Source organism: Mauremys reevesii, linkage group 2, assembly GCF_016161935.1.
Source record: "Mauremys reevesii isolate NIE-2019 linkage group 2, ASM1616193v1, whole genome shotgun sequence".
NCBI lineage: Eukaryota > Metazoa > Chordata > Testudines > Geoemydidae > Mauremys > Mauremys reevesii.
This window is the reverse complement of record NC_052624.1, coordinates 171,899,122-171,918,155: the sequence shown is the minus strand read 5'-3', so window position 1 is coordinate 171,918,155 and position 19,034 is coordinate 171,899,122. Positions and strand designations below refer to the sequence as shown.

The 19,034-nt window shown below is 44.3% G+C and overlaps 1 protein-coding gene across 18 annotated transcripts in view; it reads right to left on the bottom strand.

Moving 5' to 3' along the window:
• The window catches only part of FARS2 (phenylalanyl-tRNA synthetase 2, mitochondrial), a 324,031-nt gene that overhangs the window by 210,321 nt on the left and 94,676 nt on the right, over positions 1 to 19,034 (bottom strand). For all 18 annotated transcript variants that reach the window (XM_039525751.1, XM_039525755.1, XM_039525749.1 and 15 more), the window contains one exon: positions 4,822 to 4,953. In XM_039525751.1, the coding sequence (XP_039381685.1) occupies positions 4,822 to 4,953 (132 nt within the window). The remainder of the gene's footprint in view (positions 1 to 4,821; positions 4,954 to 19,034) is intronic.

Sequence of the window (19,034 nt, the reverse complement as noted above, 5' to 3'; positions counted from 1 at the left end):
CAAAGAAAGGTTTCTGTCAGAGATGGTCCAAGTTTACTTTGTCCTGCCTCAGCGGAGGAGGTTGGACTTGATGACCTCCTGGGGTCACTGCCAGCTCTATATTTCCATGATTCTCTGTAAAGAGAAGTGAGTATCAGAAGCATCTTCAGTAGAAGAGAGTAATTGGGAAAACAATCCTTTATCCCAGATTCCATAGGGCATTACAGCTACAATGGAATTCTTCAAGAAGAATAAAAAAAACAAAAAAAAATAAATAATTTATATTTTATATTTTTTGAATTTGATACATCCTCAAGTTATCCACCAAGACACTGTATTAAGATATTACAAGCAGGAGAACTGTCATTGCAAGACCCATGCAGTGTTGTTGTAACTGTGTCAGTCCCAGTATATCAGAGAGACAAGATGGGTGAGGGAATATATTTTATTGGACCAAATTCTGTTGGTGAGAGAGACAAGCTTTTTTTTTTGCTACACACTCTCTTTCTTTTGTTTGGGGAAGGTACAGGAGGTGTCACAGCAGAACAGATAGTTTTAGTAGTTTAGTAGTAGTTAGGGACCATTCAAGTGATTATTACTACTCTTCTTAACTATACCTAACAGGGGGGGGCAGGGAACTTGTCTTTTAATCAGCCTATAATGCTCATCTATATTTCTGCCCAAAAAAAAAAAAAAAAAAAAAAAAAAAAAATAAAAAAAAAAGCATGTGGTGTGTCCAGGCTCAGGCCTCTTTAAAATATAGCCATAGCTAGCACATACAACCATGAGTCTGACAGCTTAGTGTGTGGTCTTTTGGTGGTGGTCACACAACAAACAATAAATAAAAAATAATAATAAAAATAAAAGTAAAGGTATATTTTTTTTAATGTATTTTTTTTTTTTTTTTGAATTTTTTTTTTTTTTGGCAAAACATCATAACATAACAAACATTTCATAAATAACCAAGTCATCAAAAATGTGTTGTGTTGTTTTTTGTAGTATTTGTTAGGAATAAATAGTTTCTATTCATTATTTTACTTTTTTGTTTTTTTTTCAAAATTTTTAAAAAAAAAAAAAAAAAAATAAAAAAAAAATTAAAAAAAAAAAAAAAAAAAAAAAAGCAAAAAAAAAAAACAAAACTTTTACTGTAGGAAAGGTTTTCTTCATCTTAAGTTCATTCTGTCTGCATGCTGCTGCCGCATGATGCATGAATGCTTACTTTCTACTCATCAGTTACTGGTGCTTATATCAGTTAGCATTAAAAGGATCTTAAAAAACTTAAAAAGTTGCTTTGTTTTGTGTGTGTGGCCAGTCAGCTGAAATGAAATATGAAATATTCAATTTTTTTTTGTTTTTTTTTTTTTTTTTTTTTTTTTTTTTCTTTTTTTTCCCTTCTTCCTGTTTTTTGATCTATCCTTCTAGATTCTGAGCATTTTAAATTCATATTTTTTTTTTTTGAAAGCATTTTTTCATTTTCATTTTTTCAATCTTTTTTTTTTTTTCATAATATCTGTTTTTCATTTTAAAAAATGTAATGTGTGATGTAGAGGATGTTCAAGCTATGAGGCAGGCAGGGTGAAATGAAGATGTTCAAAGTGAAAAACCATGTGAAAAAAAATGTGTAGTTTCTCTCTCTGTCTCTCTGATCTCTCTCTCTCTATCTATGGGCAAATGCATATCAAATAAACAAAATAGTTTTCAAAGGGCTTGGATTTTTTGTTTTTTTTTTTTTTACTTTTTTTTTTTTTTTTTTTTTTTTTTTTTTTTATTTTTTTTTTATTTTTAGGTAAAATTAGGGGGGGGGGGGGGAGGGGGGGGGGGGGGGGCACTGACAGGGCAGGGGGGGGGGATCCTGCTGCTGGGAGGCCCAGAGATGCCAGCAGACAGGAGGAGGGGAGAGGCAGGGCAGGCCACCAGAGCACAGGCCTTTGGCCAGGGCTGAAGGGGGAAGAATGCCCACACTGCTGCCAGGCCACCCCACTGGAGAACAGTCCCACTGCCTGCCCCACTGCCACACACAGCCAGTGAGTATGACAGTGCACAGGGCCAGTAGTGGAGCCGCCAGTGAGCAAGCAGACTGCAGACAGGGCCTGCTACAGGGCAGGCAGGGGCCAGCTGGCTCCCCAGACAGGAGGAAGCTGCTCTGGCCCTGACTGGCCCCCGCCCTGAGAGGCTTGCTGCCCTGGCTGCTGCTGGCCTCAGCCTCCCTCTCCCCCCTGCCCTTGCAGCTTGCAGGCCTCCCCTCTCTGCTGCCCCCTGCTGCCCTACCAGGCCACCCCACTGTCTGCAGCCCCACCCAGCTGTGCCACTGCACTCTGTGCTTGTGCGCCTGTGTGTGCACTGTGCAGCAGCCTCAGCAGCTGCTGCTGCTCCTCCTGTGTGCAGGGCTGCAGGTGCCAGAACTGCAATGCTGCAGCAGGCTGCTGCAATTTCAATTGTGATACACAATTATAACAGGCACAAATTTGAGTGTGTCAGCTGAAATCTTCACCAAACAAATTCTAGTCAATTTAAATTGAAAGAGAGACAGCAACAATCATCATAGAGAAGAGAGATGGGGTGGAGACTAGACAGACCAAGATGTTGAGTCCAAGAGAAAAGATGCAAGGAGGCACTAAGCAATTGAGACTTCACAAAGAAACTAGGAGGCTTCATTTCCAGTTTGGAAAGGTACTTTTGATTCAGATGATTTCTAATCTAATTTAGATTTCTAACTTCCTTGATAGATAAAATCATAATAATAATAAGGGGGATAGAGACAGGGGTGTAAAGAATATAATAGCATGAAAATATAAAATACATAACCATTGTAATGGCAACTTAAATATACACAATTCTCAGATTACATAATCAAGTAAATAATTAATTATCAAATCCAGGCATCGTCAAATCATATGTATAACATATTGGACATTTTGGTTTTGCCTGTATTAAGTTTAGTACAAGGCCCTGTATATTTAATCTTTAACTAAACAACAGAAGACAGTAAGAGGAGCTTTATAGTGTTTCAGCGGCTGGTATGTGTTTCATACTAGTGCTAAGCCTAGGCACTTCTATTTGCAAAGTGAATTCTGAACAAGCTGGGGCAAGTGGGGGATTGAAAGCCTACTGCAACTTGAATCGCAAGTAAATAAGAAGACTCCTCAAATTAAAAACAAGCTTCTAGCCTCCCACCACATCTCACCAGAGAAGTTAATACACTTTCAAGCTTTAAACTTGTTTTTTCCAATTTGTAATATCCTCTGAGCAATCTCAAAATAAAATGTCTTCCTTTCTCAACAACTTTGTCTCTTTCTGTTTGACAAACTGATTCCTTCCTTTTTGTTCCCCACCTGCAATGCATTTTGCTTTGAATGGAGCTGAAATTAACAGGACTCTTTTGGTCTGTACATCATCATCATCAACTGACCTAATGGGAAACTGTTTTCCCATCCCATAAAACCTCAAGATTTCAAAAATACTCCTGTTAGTCCTCAGTGCAGAATGGAGTCCTTTCAAAGATTTTCAAGGAAAATGAGAGAGATGCCCCATCTGAATCTGGGCGAGACTTGAACCTGGGTCTCCCACATCCAAGGTGGGTGCCCTAAGCACCTGGGTATTAACTATTCCGGGATGATGCCCTCTCAATGTCTCCCATTGGAGCTGTCCCACTTTGTATAAATAATTAAATGTTCACTGGGCCAGAGACAGACTGACTCCATACTAGTGGTCAGGACACTCACCTGGGATGTGAGAAACCCAGGTTAAATCCCTACTTCAAAGAATATTTAAAAACAGGAATTTAGACTCTACTAAAGACATCAGAAACACAACCGCGGCCCAGCTGCAGCTCGCACTGGTGTAGCATATACAGTTACTGCAGCAACAGAAGGGGTTCTTCCATCACTGTAGGTAATCCACCTCTCTGAAAGTGGGTAGCGCTGTCTACATTCAGACTGACATTGGCTTAACTACATCTCTCAGGGTTGTACATTTTTCATATCCCTGAGCGATGTAGCTAAGTTGACCTAAGTTTTCAGTGTAAACCAGGCCAGAAATAGCTTAAGAAAACCTACAGCAACAAAACACACTAAATATACCATAACAGGAACACGTGGAGGCAGCAGCCTTCCCCCTTTGCACAAAATACATGAGTAGTATTCCAAAGGATCATTGGTATGTAGTAAACGACAACTGCTGTTTATTCCGGGGGAGCTACAGGTTCCCATCCTCTCCAAAAATCAAGGCCATGAAATAGTGAATTTGAAAATACTTGGAAAGTAATCCCATTATCTTTTTCTTTCCTTTTTTGTAATCTTTAAAGGATAACTCATGTCAGGCAACCAACCATAGCTCTGTAATTTCAATTAGATTAATTGCTGTTGCTCTTGAAACAGTACATGATCATCAGTACAAATAAACAACATGTAAAAGGAGAATATTTACCCAATTAACACATAGTGGTAGCTAAGATGCCACAGTGTTCTATGTGTGTGCTGTTTTGCTAACAGCATTTTTTAATCATAACTATTTGAATAAATTAGGCTTGATTTGAAAGACAGGAGAATTTGTCTGTCAATTAATTAGTTTATCTTTTAAAATTAAGGGTCCTCCCTCCCCCCAAATTCCGTAAAAAAAAAAGACACGGTTTCAGTTTTTCGGCTCCAGCTAGCTGGCTAGCTTGGTACCCTCACAGCATGCAGCATGCATTCTGTCTGCAGTCTTTCTGCTTCTGCTGCTGCTAACAGAGATGTGTGTGCACACAGCACACTGTGAGGGAAAAAGGATTTGGAGAGTGTGAAACTGATTGTGCTGGAAGTGTTTGCTAATAGAGATGTCAATGAAACAGAGAAGTTTCAGTACCTGAGTTAACTAGCTGCTGCTCCATGACCCCACAGCCCAGCACCTCCATCCATTCTCCTTGGAAGTTGATCTCCATCTCAAAGGAAGGGTGTGTAAACGGGAAGTAGCAGTCTACCCATCTAATTTCCAGTCCTGTACCATTGTTTAAAAATAAATAAATAAAAATAGTAAGTATTTAAGAGGCTACCCGCTCCAACCCTTTGTAAAACTTGTCCTTCAGTTAATGACACCAATTACTGCAATCCTGAGAAAATAAATATCAAACAAACTAATTTGCCGCACTTTTGTGCAAGGTAATAAATCTTGAAACTTGTGAAAAAATGGCCATGTCTTTTCTAATATGAAAAACACTTTGTGCAATTCAGGCACCCTTTGAAACCAAATCAATCACTTGTCAAATTCCAGCAACCACCTGGCAGAGAAGGAAAATGAGCCAAGATCATGAGATGGTAGGTAATTTTGTTATTCTCTGTAACAGAAAATGACTAAGCTCCTCAAATAAAGCTAACCCTTTTTGTTGTGTTTTTATTATTCTTATTATTTTACAATTTTAGTTATTACTTTAATGACAATTTAGGCAAATAAGTTTCCCCTCTTTTTTCCCCCCCAAACATAGTAATCTTAACTTATTTTAAAAATAAAGCTATTTTTCCCCTGCACGTGTTTGTGTATGAATATTTTATCACGTTACACATACGAGAATACAATGCAATGTGGTGTAACACACAAGATATCAGTGGCATGAGTTTGGGATGACTTCAGTACTTGTAAGTGGGGAATCCATAAGTGAGCTATGCATGCAGTGTTGCCAATCTTTGACATTTTGTCATGACCCCATTTTGGTTCATTTAATAAATCCCTAGTTCCTGGAGTTATGATTATATGAGAATCTCAGCTTTCATTAAAAAAAAATTCTAGCCCTGACAATTACAGAAGAAAGCTTGAAAACATGAAAGGCTTAAGAGCCTTTTAATTTTTTTTTAAATCTCATGACTGTTAAGCTAATTTTATTATTTCTGCAAGCCTGACGTGAATTTTGAATGTTTGAGTTTGGCAATATTATACATATAATCCCAAAACTGTGCCAAGAAAACCTTTTCAGCATACTACACCATTCTGATTACAGTAGATGCCAAATATTTTATGGGGGAAAAATGTTTAGATATGTTTTTGTTTGTTTGTTTATAGTTGTTGTTATTGTAAGCATCAGCATATATCAGGGCCAAACTGATCTCAATGTTGAATTACAGTTTCTATTCAAATTCCCTCCCCCGTCACTTTTTCCATTACTAATAAACTATATGAAACAAATTATTTTAGGTTGAAATTTTCCACGTTTAGTTTAAGCCTCCCACCTTTTTTTTTAAGCAAATATGATTCAGCCATTTTTGAGCAACACAAGCAGGGAACCCCCCAAACAACTTCCACAAATGTTCTGATGGAAATGTTTGCACTTACATTAATTAAAAATAGTGGAAACTAGAACCTTATTAATGACTCATTAAAATGGCACCCTAGAGGCCCCCCAGGTGAGATCATGGCCCTATTATACTAGGCACTGTCCCTACCCAAAACAGCTTACAATCTAGGGCCCTAGTCCTACCCTGTGATCCACATGGGTGCAACATCCCATCCACGTGGACCACAATGCAGGATCAAGGCCTAAATAGACAAGACAGACTAAGTGTGAAAGTACTGTGATCCCATTTTATCGCTGAGAGCTGATGCACAGAGAGATTCAGAGTGGGGTGACCAGATGTCCCGATTTTGTAGGGACAGTCCCAATTTTTGGGTCTTTTTCTTATATAGGCTCCTATTACCTCCCTCCCCTGTCCCAACTTTTGACATTTGCTGTCTAGTCACCCTAATTCGGGGTCTCTCTTCACTGCAGAGTTTATTCGGGTGTTGCCCTTCACCTCCTTCCCATGCACACAAGTGTAGTGGTGCTTTTAACTTGGGCTAAGTGGCTCGTTTAAGGCTATACGCTAAACCCCAAATGAAGCTTTCACTCATGCTGATAACCTGCTCACATTGCAGTGGGGATGCAAGTTAAACCACTTGAAGCAACGAAGCTAAGTTCAAAGTTGATTTAATTCATGTTCACTAATGAGCAAGGGAAAGCAATTCAAGTGCACTACCTAGGGAGGTGGTGGAATCTCCTTCCTTAGAGATTTTTAAGGCCTGGCTTGACAAAGCCCTGGCTGGGATGATTTAGTTGGGGATTGGGCCTGCTTTGGGCAGGGGGTTGGACTAGACGACCTCCTGCGGTCCCTTCCAACCCTGATATTCTATGATCCTATGATTCTACAGGACTGAGTGAAGTTTGCTGGGTAGACATTAACTATATATTTCCATGCAATAGATGATTTTTTAATTTTAAAGAGAAAACTTAACTTTGAATTTCCACAATTTATAACATTTGATTTTGGGTTTTTTTTAAACTGTATCATTCTCTTACAGTCTTAGGTGATAGATTATTTCAGACTTAGCTGCAGGCTAATGACATTTTTGCACGTAAATATTCATACACACACATTACACTGTAACACATGCACGTGTACACAGACAGCCAAAGCAGTAAATACGTTCAACATTTAGGAAACACCACAACGGATTCTGTCGACCGACAGCCATTCAAACACATTAGCACTTGCATATTTTCTTTTTTGCTTTTAAAAATAAACCTCAAGAACTTATATGGATGAAGGTTAACTTTTTATTCATGTAAAATCAGAAAATTCAAAGTGATGATGATCAGAATGACCATATTTGTACTATGTTTTTTTTATTTAAAGATACATACACACACACTATATGGTGATAATATATTTATATACGCATGAAGTCAGGATAGCTAAATCTATATGAAATCAGTATATATATGCATGAAGAGAGTAAAGTTATCCCCATATACTGTAATAGAGAACACTACGTATATACAAAAGGGATCAACATATAGTCACTGTGGGAACCATAACTTTGAATCTCCTGACATTTGTGCAATTGGAATCTTAACCCTAAGGCTGATATAAGACATCACAGTTTTTGTATACACATGCACATATGTGAATTTATTTTTCATTCAGATTGCATAATTTGCAATGGCAGTAAGAATTACGTTGAATATTCAACTAATTTTGTACTTAATAAAAAGAAAGCTCCAGTAGAATATATTTTTAATAATCTGCCTTTCAGATAGTGTTCAGATATTTGATTTCTGTTATTAAGACTCATCGAATCACAGAAATGTAGGGCTGGATGGGACATCATTTCTATGATTTTTAATCAAGTAAATACAATTTCAGCACATTATCTGAAAGACAGATTATTAAGGACTGAATAAAAAGCAGGAAGGTGAAAAAATGATTCTATTACATGAGAGGTTTTGGGGCGGAGAAGGTTGGTTTTTTAAATTTTGATCCGTTGTTGTATGTAAATAAGTTTTTTTGGTGTTCAAGGAACACTCCCTTTGGGGTATCAGACACTGTACAGAATGCAGTTCCTTTGCATTAGATTATACTGCATTATTTGTCACAGAGTTCATCATGTTACCCAGTGTTCTGATCCACAGGGAGGCTCAAAGAGTTAGGACTGCTGTGGAAAATATATATAAATTACCTGTAATTTAGGATTACTTAGAACACTAACCGAGTGTTTTGTAACATACATTCATTTTTTATTTATATTCAAAATTAAAGAAATAACATAAAAAGTACAGAAAACAGAGAAGGGATAGTAAAAAGAGAAGTACTGTATAAGAGAAACTGTATCAATACTGTATCAATCTTCTTTTATTTATTTTATTAACTTTTGTTTCCGTTTCTCCAGTCCTATACCAAGATGGAGACACCTAACTTCATTTAAATACACATTGCTTATCCATTAGGCTTAATTCTTTTTAAATTATTATGATCAGAGATTACACATGAGAAATTTCAGGCACAAAGGATTATTTCCAGATATTTTAAAAAGGCTGAGGGCTCCAAAAATCAGACATACAATTTGCAAAAGTCCAATAGGACTTTACAGAACACAGAAGGTTAACCAAGCAATTGGTCCTTCAGACACTAACTACCAGATGTAGCCCCACTGATTTCATTATTTCAAAAGGGACTGTTCATGGTAATAATCCATTACCCACTGATGTCAATGGGAATCCTCTCATTGGGTACTGGATTGGGCTCCTTGTCCAGCAGTACACCTCTACCCCGATATAATGCGACCCGATATAATACGAATTCGGATATAACGCGGTAAAGCAGTGCTCCGGGAGGGGGAGGGGGCAGGGCTGCGCACTTCGGTGGATCAAAGCAAGTTCGATATAAGGCGGTTTCACCTATAACACAGTAAGATTTTTTGGCTCCCGAGGACAGCGTTACATCAAGATACAGATGTATCTAAAGGATTAGACCTCTAGTGAGTAAAAAGTAAATGGAGGATTATTCTTATTTTTGAGTAATGCATGCCTGTAAGGAATTGCACAGATCACATTTGTATTGAACAGAGGTGGCATTGCTATATACTGAGCTAAAGGAAGAATCTGTCATTGGTAGCCTAATTGAGTCCTGTAAGGAAATGTTTAGCCAAAGGCACTGAAAATAAAAATCATTAAGGCAACCCATTGCTGTGGTACTAAAAAGAATCAGCAAAAACAGAGTACCAGACATTCTCCAGAGATTACACATCCATGTACTGTTTTGTTCCTAGTAGGATTATGTTTAGGAAAGGACTCTGGAAGAAAAGGACTACTCACAGAAGGAAACTACTGAGAACAGGAGTTGCTTAACCCTGTGTATGTAAAATTTACATCTCTCCTAAATTAAGCCTGCACTTCATTACTTCCTATTTTCATTTGTAGCCTCGTCTCCAGAAAGATATGCTGGAATTGGAGGGGTTTCGGAGAGAGGCAACAAAGGTGATTGGGGGGTATGGAACAGCTTCCATATAAGGAGAGATTAGTGGGACGGGGACTTTTCGGTTTAGAAGGGAGATGACTGGGGGGGTGGTGATTGGGGTCTATAGAGTCATGGCTGATGTGGAGAAGGTGGATGTGGGGGTGTTGTTTGATCCTTCTCATGCCCCGGGAACCAGGGGTCACCAAATGAAATTAGTGGGCAGTGGGAGGAGGTATTTTTTCACACGGCATGCAGTTGGCCAGTGGGGCTCCTTGCTGGGGGATGATGTGGGGGCCAGGACTATAGCAGGGTTCATAAAGGAACTAGATAAATTCATGGAGAATAGGTCCATTGATGGCTATTAGCCAAGATGGGCAGGGATAGTGTCTCTAACTTCTGTTTTCCAGAAGCTAGGAATGGGCGACAGGGGATCGATCACTTGATGATTGTTCTGTTCTGTTCTTTCCCTCTGGGGCACCTGGCATTGGTCACTGTTGGAAGACAGGATACTGGGCTAGATGGACCTTTGGTATGACCCAGTATGACCATTCTTACGTTCTATTAATTCTGCTTGTGACAACTGGCAGAAATTGGGTGGACCAAAAATCTAATTTATCCTATGTTTTCTCAGAAATTACCACCAAATGAGATTTTTATTAGAATGGTAAGAGGTACACAAATTGGAGAGAGTCCAAAGGAGAGCAACCAAAATGGTAAGAGGTTTAGAAAACATGACCTATGAAGAAAGGTTGAAAGAACTGGGCATGTTTAGTCTAGAGAACAAAAGACTGAGGGGGGACAGAAAAACAGTCTGAATAAGTAAGTTATGAACAGAACAGTGAACAATTGTTCTCTATGTCCACCCAGGGTAGGACGAGAAGTAATTGCCTTAGTTTGCAGCAAGGAATATTTAGGTTAGATATTAGGAAAAACTTTCTAACTATACAGATAATTAAGCACTGGAACCGGTAATCTAGGGGAAGTGGTGGAATCCCTGTCATTGGAGGTTTTTAAGAACTGGTTAGAAAACACCTGCAAGGGATGATCTAAGGCAGGGGTCCCCAACCCCCGGTCCGCGGTCCGGTACCGGTCCGCGGCCTCTTAGAAACTGGGCCACGAACCGACCCAGTGGAGCTTCCGCAGGCGCGCCTGCAGGAGGTCTACCCGAGCCGCGGGACGAGCGCTTCCTCCGCAGTCGTGCCTGCGGGAGGTCCGCTGCTCCCGGGGCTCCGGTGGACCTCCTGCAGGCATGACTGCGGGCGGTTCGCTGGTCGCGCGGCTCAGCTGAACCGCCCGCAGGCATGACTGCGGAGGGTCAGGACGAAACCGGTCCCTGGTCCTAAAAAGGTTGGGGACCCCGATCTAAGGTATACTTAATCCTGCCTCAGCACAAAGGAATTGACTTTTGAGGTCCCTTCCAGCCCTACATTTCTATGAACAATAATTCTTAGCTCTTATATAACTGTTTCATCTATAGATCTCAACGAACTTTCCAACGAAGTCTAGTTACAACAATGTTAGAAGAGAAGCAAGAAAAGAACAATGCATGTGGTATCAGGAGCCTCAAGGGCAGTGCAGTGAGGACTAACAGTGAAAGAAATATTAGTTCCCACTTGGCTTTCCTATACTCTTTTATTGGTACAAAGGTTCAAGAATTTGGTAAGGGAATATGATGAGTTTGAAAAATATCTGCAAGCTAACATATATTCTATGGAAGAGAATTTAATAATGTTGAGATAATTTAGAAGGGACTGCAATTACTATTTTGGACAGACTACCACCAAGAAAATTAAAGACTTACTAAATACCACATTGTGTTTTCCAATTATAGCCACATTCTTACTGAGGGACAGAAATTTAGCTTACAGTAAATTGGTGTAACACTATTAACTTCAGTGGAGGTATGCAGATTTTTTACTAACAGAAGAGCCTGACCTTACAGACTATTTATATCAGGGTTAGACTTTGACCTACCACACAAAATGAGCCTTTGACATACATCACACACTGATTTGCTAGCACATGTGAATGTGTAATATCTTTACCCAGCTTGCTATTATTTAGAACATCCTTGCTGATTCTCTTTCCATACTATCAGTGAGCATAATTACGGAGTCCACAACTCTTATCAAACCAGTTAACAATAATTGATTAAAAGCCCTTGCTGCTTCATCAATGAAGGTGGCCTACCTTCAGAATAATCTGTCTATTTTTCAACATATTCATGTTCAAATCATTCCAGTTCTTCTGGATGGTAATGCTGGAGGCAGCTAACAGGAGAGGCACAGCTGCGACTCTGTGCTTGGAGGTCATGTGCCATGGCAAGTGATGCATTTGGTCCACCTGTGCACTGTTTGAACATTTGTTTTCTGTGTAAGGGCTGCATAGCTGTGCCATGGGTAAACAGCTAACACAGGTCAGTTTGTTGGAGCTTCCGTAAGGGGTGTGTGGCTCTGACCCTTGGTGCTTTGATCATCCCTGGCCTGGTCTTCACTGGGGTGGAGAATAGCATAGCTGAAGTCGACATATCTTAGATCGACTTAGAATCACTTACTTCACGTCCTCGCGGCGCAGGATCAATGGCCGCTGCTTCCGCCTTTCGCTGATCTGGAGTTCAGCAGTTGACGGGAGAGTGATTTGGGATCCATTTATCGCGTCTACACTACATGCGATAAAATCGATCCCCGATAGATCGATCGCTAGCCGCCGATCCGGCGGGTAGTGTAGACATACCCTCTGAGTGGCTAATCACTCTCTGATGAGGAGAAGAAGAGATGAGCTTGGCTAAGCAGGGGGACTTGACATAAAAAAAAGACAGTTACCTTTTCCGTAACTGGCGTTCTGCAAGATGTGTTGCTCATGTCTATTCCAGGCGTGCTCGCCATGTGCACCAGTGCCGGAAATTTTTACCCTAGCAATACCCGTAGGGGAGTGCCCTTAGCGACCCCTGGAGTGGCACCTCTATGGCACGGTATAAGGGGCACTGCGCGCACCCCTCAGTTGCTTCTTCCCAGACAACTCTGACAGAGGGGAAGAAGTGCAGGATGTGGAATAGACATGAGCAACACATCTCGAAGAACACCAGTTACGGAAAAGGTAACTGTCTTTTCTTCTTCGAGTGATTGCTCATGTGTATTCTACAATAGGTGATTCCAAGCTATATCTGTTAGAGGTGGGTAGGAGTTCATAAACTCTCGGGATGGAGCACAGCCCTGCCGAACCCCCTGGTCTGAGAGACGATCGCATAATGCGAGGTGAACGTGTGAACTGAAGACCATGTGGCAGCCCTACAAATGTCCTGAATGGGGACCTGGACTAAAAAGGCAACCGATGAGGCTTGCGCCCTAGTTGAGTGCGCCCTCACAATTGACGGTGAAGGGATTCCTGCCAGATCATAACAGGTATGGATGTACGAGGTGATCCAGTTGGAGAGCCACTGAGTGGAGATCGGCCGACCCCTCATGCGTTCAGCTGAGGCAATCCTGAAGGGCTTAGTCTGCTCCAGGAAAAAAGCCAGAGCCCATCTCACATCCAGCGTGTGGAGGCAACGCTCCTCACTGGACGCATGGGGCTTGGGGCAGAGGACCGGCAGGAAAATGTCCTCACCCATATGGTAGGTAGGAGACCATCTTCGGGAGGAACGAAGGATGTGGGCAGAGCAGGACCTTATCCTTATGGAACACTGTGTATGGGGGCTCGGAGGTCAGGGCCCTGAGTTCCAAGACCCGTCTAACAGATGTGATCGCAACCAGGGAAGGCTACCTTCCACTAGAGGTGCAACCAGGAGCATGTAGTTAACAGCTCAAAGGGGGGACCTGTCAACCAGGCCAGCACCAAGTTCAGGTCCCACTGTGGGACTGGGGCCTAACGTACGGGAAGAGACAATCCAATCCAATTCCTTTAAGGAATCGGCCAGTCATAGTATGGAAGAATACCGGGTACCCCTGCACTGGTGGGTGGAAGGTCTATATGGCTGCCAAGTTCACCTTGACGGACGAGGGCGCCGGGCCCTGTGCTCTAAGGTGAAGGAGACTGTGATGCAGCATGGCCAAAGGACAGCAAGAGAGGGTTAGAAGGGAGCCTTATTCCCTGTAGAGGGAAGAAAGTTTGCTATAGATTAATTAAAGCACCTGAAGCCAATTAAAGCACATGAAGCCAGTCACCTGATAAACCCCCCCTGCTTCAGACAAGTGACGGTGTTGGAGCAGAGAGCAGTTTGGAGGAGTTGGAGCAGAGTGGATTGGTGTTAGAGCAGAGAACAGTTTGGAGGGAAGCAGAGGAAAGTTTGGAGAAGTGCTGCGGTGGGCTAAGAAGACCAAGACCCTAGGTAAAGGGACACCTGGCTCGTGCAGAGGGAGGGCAGAAAGCCCTCACAAGCTGAAGGGCAGGAGAGGGAAGTAGCCCAGGGGAGGGAACTGCTAGTTCAAGTGGTTTATCGCTAACCCCAGGCCCCCTGGGCTGGGACCCGGAGTAGAAGGCGGGCCCGGGCCCCTCCCTCTCCACTCTCCTCCTCTAGAACACTAGTGAGGCAGTTAATATCCCAGAAACAGTGCCCTGAAACCTCCCCCGCCCCCCAAGAAGAGAAAGCGCAAGACCCATCATAGTTGTGCCGGCAATTTGTCACAGAGATAACGTCCCGGGCCGCTTGCAGGGCCTCTGGTGTGGAGGGCATCCGGACATCTGGGAGAAGCCTGTTCCGAATGGGCCGGGCTACTCCGCTCAACCTGAGTCGGAGGTCTGGAGACCAATGGGGACCGAGGACTGCCTAACCCCCGGTCTTGCTCTGGCTAACCCCCGGTCTTGCTCTGGTGCCGTGGCAAAGAAGGCCTCTTATTCTTTTTGGCGTGCCCTGCGGACAGGAAGCAGTGCCGACTGGTAGATGGCACAAAGGGGTAGCCACGCACTGACACTACGGTACCCAGTGCCAACTTGGAGTGGCGCACTGGAGTCGGGGTCAACGCCAACTCCATCAGGATAGCCCTGAGCCAAATGTTCCTTTCTTTCTTGGTCCGAGGCTTGAAAGACCTGCAAATCTTGCAGCGATCGCTGAGATGGGTTCCCCCAGACAGTGTAAAGAGAGAGAGGAAGTCAGAGTAGGCTTGGCAGATCACTCACTGGCATCGGCCACCTGCAAGTGTTGCACAGCATGCCCCGACCCAGGCGCACTAAACTAAGCTAAACTAATCTAACTACTTCAACTACAGGTACTACTACGATGAACGAAGAAGAGTTCTAGAGGAAAGCTGCAGACAAGCTGGAGCAGAGCAGTTCTGAAGCACCTTCACTGGCGGCAAGAAGGAACTGAGGGTGGGGGGAGCACGCAGCGCCCCTTATACCACACCATAAAGGCGCCACTCCGGGGGTTGCTAAGGGCGCTCCCCTACGGGTACTGCTAGGGGAAAAACTCCCGGCACCAGTGCACAGCAAGCATGCACACCTATTGTGGAATACACATGAGCAATCAGTCGAAGAAGAATAACTTGCTAGGTGAACTCAAGAGTTGCAAATGAAGGGAATTAACACGGGAGCCTGGAGAGGGAGATTGGTCAGGGAGTGTGAGAGGCTTTCCTTCCAGGTTCAGATTTATATGCAATTTCAAGATGGCCAGAGCTGGAATAGTGGTGGTGACCTGAAACAGATGTGCCATGTTATAGAAAAGTTTACAAAATGTATATAAAAAAGTAATTTTAAAAATGTACAGAAAAATCTTAACTTTAAATGAACAAAAAAGTACTGTATTTTTTTACATTGTATTTTTCCTGCCTGAAGCTAGAAGGAACTTGCTGTGCATGAAGGGCAAGGTGCTGGTTGTGCTGGAAGAGAAGATTCTTGGATTGGAGGAGTAAGTAGAGATGCTAGGGAGAATCAGAGAAGCTGATGAGTTTCTGGACAGCCAGGTTTGGGAAACATCTGTATCCCAGCTACAAGGAAGAAAGGAGGTGGCCATCAAAGAGTCAGAGAGAGAGAGAGAGAGAGAGAGAGAGAGAGAGAGGAAGTCAGAGTAGGCTTGGCAGTTCATAACTCTGAAAGGGAAGAGGTGAAGCTGACATTTTGCTTGGGTGAAAAAAGATGAGGATGGGCAGGCTGTGCCCACCAGAGAGAAAAGGATCAGGAGAAATTCCACACCACTTGAAATTTCCAATCCATACCAAGTCCAGGATCCAGCTCTCAAGATCCAGCTGGTCTGAGGGAATGGAGAAATAAATGGGACACATGTCAATGGCAACTCAGTCCAACCTGTAAGAAATATTAAGCTTGCCAACGAAGAGACCTCCAACCCTCCAACGAAGACAGACAGTCCTTGTTGGGGATTCAATACTCAAAAGAATCAGAACATTCTGTAAGGGACAGACTGGAAGCAGGATGGTGTACTGTCTTCCCAGAGCCAAGCCACCCTAAGGCCTTGTCTACACTACAGGACTATTTCGAATCTACTTAAGTTGAATTTGTGGATTCGACCTTATGAAGTCGAATTTGTGTATCCATACTAAATACACAAATTCGAACTTCTGAGTCCACATTCACGGGGCCAGCGTCGACTTTGGAAGCGGTGCACTGTGGGAAGCTATCCCACAGTTCCCGCAGTCCCCGCTGCCCATTGGAATGCTGGGTAGAGCTCGCAATGCCTGCTGGGGGAAAAAATGTGTCGAGGGTGGTTTTGGGTTAGTGTCGTCATTGAACCGTCAATCACGCCTCCCTCCTCCCTGAAAGCGCCGGCGGAAATCTGTTCGCGCCCTTGTCTGGTCGGTTACAGCGGACGCCACAGCACTGCGAGCATGGAGCCCGCTGCGATCATCGCTGCACTTATGGCCGTTGTCAACTCCTCGCACCTTATCGTCCACCTCTTCCACAGTCAGCTGCTGAGAAACCGGGCGAGGAGGCTCCGGCAGCGCGGTGAGGAGAGTGGCACAGACCTCTCAGAAACCAGGGTACGCCGGGCAGTGGAGATCATGGTGGCAATGGGTCACGTTCATGGTGTGGAACGGCGATTCTGGGCCCGGGAAACAAGCACAGACTGGTGGGACCGCATAGTGCTGCAGGTCTGGGATGACACAGAGTGGCTGCGAAACTTCAGGATGCGTAAGGGCACTTTCCTTGAACTGTGTGACTTGCTGTCCCCTGCCCTGAAGCGCCAGGACACACGGATGCGAGCACCCCTGAGTGTGCAGAAGCGAGTGGCCATAGCCCTCTGGAAACTTGCCACGCCAGACAGCTACCGGTCAGTAGCGAACCACTTTGGCGTGGGCAAATCTACCGTGGGGATTGCTGTCATTCAAGTAGCCCACGCAATCGTTGAGCAACTGCTCTCAAAGGTAGTGACTCTCGGAAATGTCCAGGTCATCATAGATGGCTTCGCCGCGATGGGATTCCCAAACTGCGGTGGGGCTATAGATGGGACTCACATCCCTATCCTGGCACCAGCCCACCAGGCCAGCGAGTACATTAACCGAAAGGGCTACTTTTCAATGGTGCTGCAAGCTGTGGTAGACCATAGGGGACGTTTTACCAACATCAACGTTGGGTGGGCGGGCAAGGTTCATGACGCGCGTGTATTCAGGAACTCTGGTCTGTTTAGACGCCTCCAGGCAGGTACTTTCTTCCCGGACCACAAAATAACGGTTGGGGATGTGCAGATGCCTACAGTGATCCTCGGGGACCCGGCCTACCCGCTAATGCCCTGGCTCATGAAGCCCTATACAGGCGCCTTGGACAGTGAGAAGGAACTCTTCAACTACCGGCTGAGCAAGTGCAGAATGGTGGTGGAGTGTGCTTTCGGACGTCTCAAGGGGAGATGGTGGAGCTTACTGACTCGCTCGGACATCAGCGAAAAGAATATCCCCGTAGTTATTGCTGCTTGCTGTGTGCTCCACAATCTATGTGAGATCAAGGGCGAGACCTTTTTGGCCGCTTGGGAGGTTGAGGCAAATCGCCTGGCTGCTGTTTACGATCAGCCAGACACCCGTGCCGAGAGAATATCCCAGCGGGAAGCGCTGTGCATCAGGGAGGCTTTGAAAGCGAGTTTCCTCGCAGAGCAGGGTAACCTGTGACTGTCCACTTGATTTTAAGAGAGCCTGATCACAAACCAAGTTTCCCCCACTTCCAAAGGACGTTTTAAAACTAAGGACATGTTTCAGTAATTAATAATAAATCTTTCGTTGACTTTGCATTTCTGTTTCTTGGTTGAAACATGGAAGCATTCTGTGCTGGGTAAGGTGTGCACTGATGTACAGACCGCTTGTCCAAAAGAGGACGGACAGCCTCCTTCTCCTACATAGATCTGTGGGGTGGGGGACGGTTTACGGTGGTTGTGCATGTAGGGGGAGGGTTGCAGGAATGGGTGGGTTTGCAGGAAGGGGCGAAGGGTGCCGTCTTTGGATAGGGGTTTACATGACGGCTGTGGGCTGTGGGTTTGGGCGTTGGAAGGGGTGAGGGGGAAGGGTGAGTATCTGCCCCTGGATGAGGGCTCTTTTTGGGGCTCAGGGCACCGGGGAGGATCGTGGCTACGGTCGAAGTGCATGTGAAGGGAAGCCTGCCTTTACATTCGGGGATGGCAGGCACCAGGACCCTGGACAAGCATACACATCAAGGAAAGACCCGGGGCAGCATACACCACACAGACTGTCCCTGGTGCCTAGTGACTGCAGTCTGTGTGTGCCCTGCAGTTGACCCTGCACCCAAGTCTGTACCATGGTACTGTGGGCTATGCACTGCAATTACAATTCCCCCCCCACACACACACACAGAAAGTCTTCTGACACGAGAAACGTGACGGAAACAGTGAGTAACACCAAACCGCTTTTAATAATGTAGTACACAGTGGGGGGTTTAAACTTGGAGTTGGGACTGGTTGATGCTGTAAGGAAAGAACTTGTACAAATTTACAGCGCAAGAGTTGTCTCGAACATTAGCGGTCTGCTGCGGTGCAGGGACAGTTCTCACGGCCCCTACCGCCCCTCCTTCTTGTAACTTTGGGTGAGGGGGGGACAGGACTTCTTGGCGTTGGAGGGCGGTTGCAGATGCACTGCAGGGGGGCTCTCTCCTCCTGCCTGCGGTCTTGCAGAACATCTACAAGGCGCCGGAGCGTGTCCGTTTGCTCCCTCATTAGACCAAGCAGCGTTTGAGTCGCCTGCTGGTCTTCCTGCCGCCACCTATCCTCCCGTTCCATGTGTGTGCGATGCTGCTGACACAGGGTCTCCCTCCACTGTCTCTGCTCTGCCGCCTCCACTCTGGAGCAGGCCATCAGTTCCTGGAACATGTCGTCCCTAGTCTTTTTCTTTCGGCGTCTAATCTGAGCCAGCCTCTGCGAGGGGGATGCCG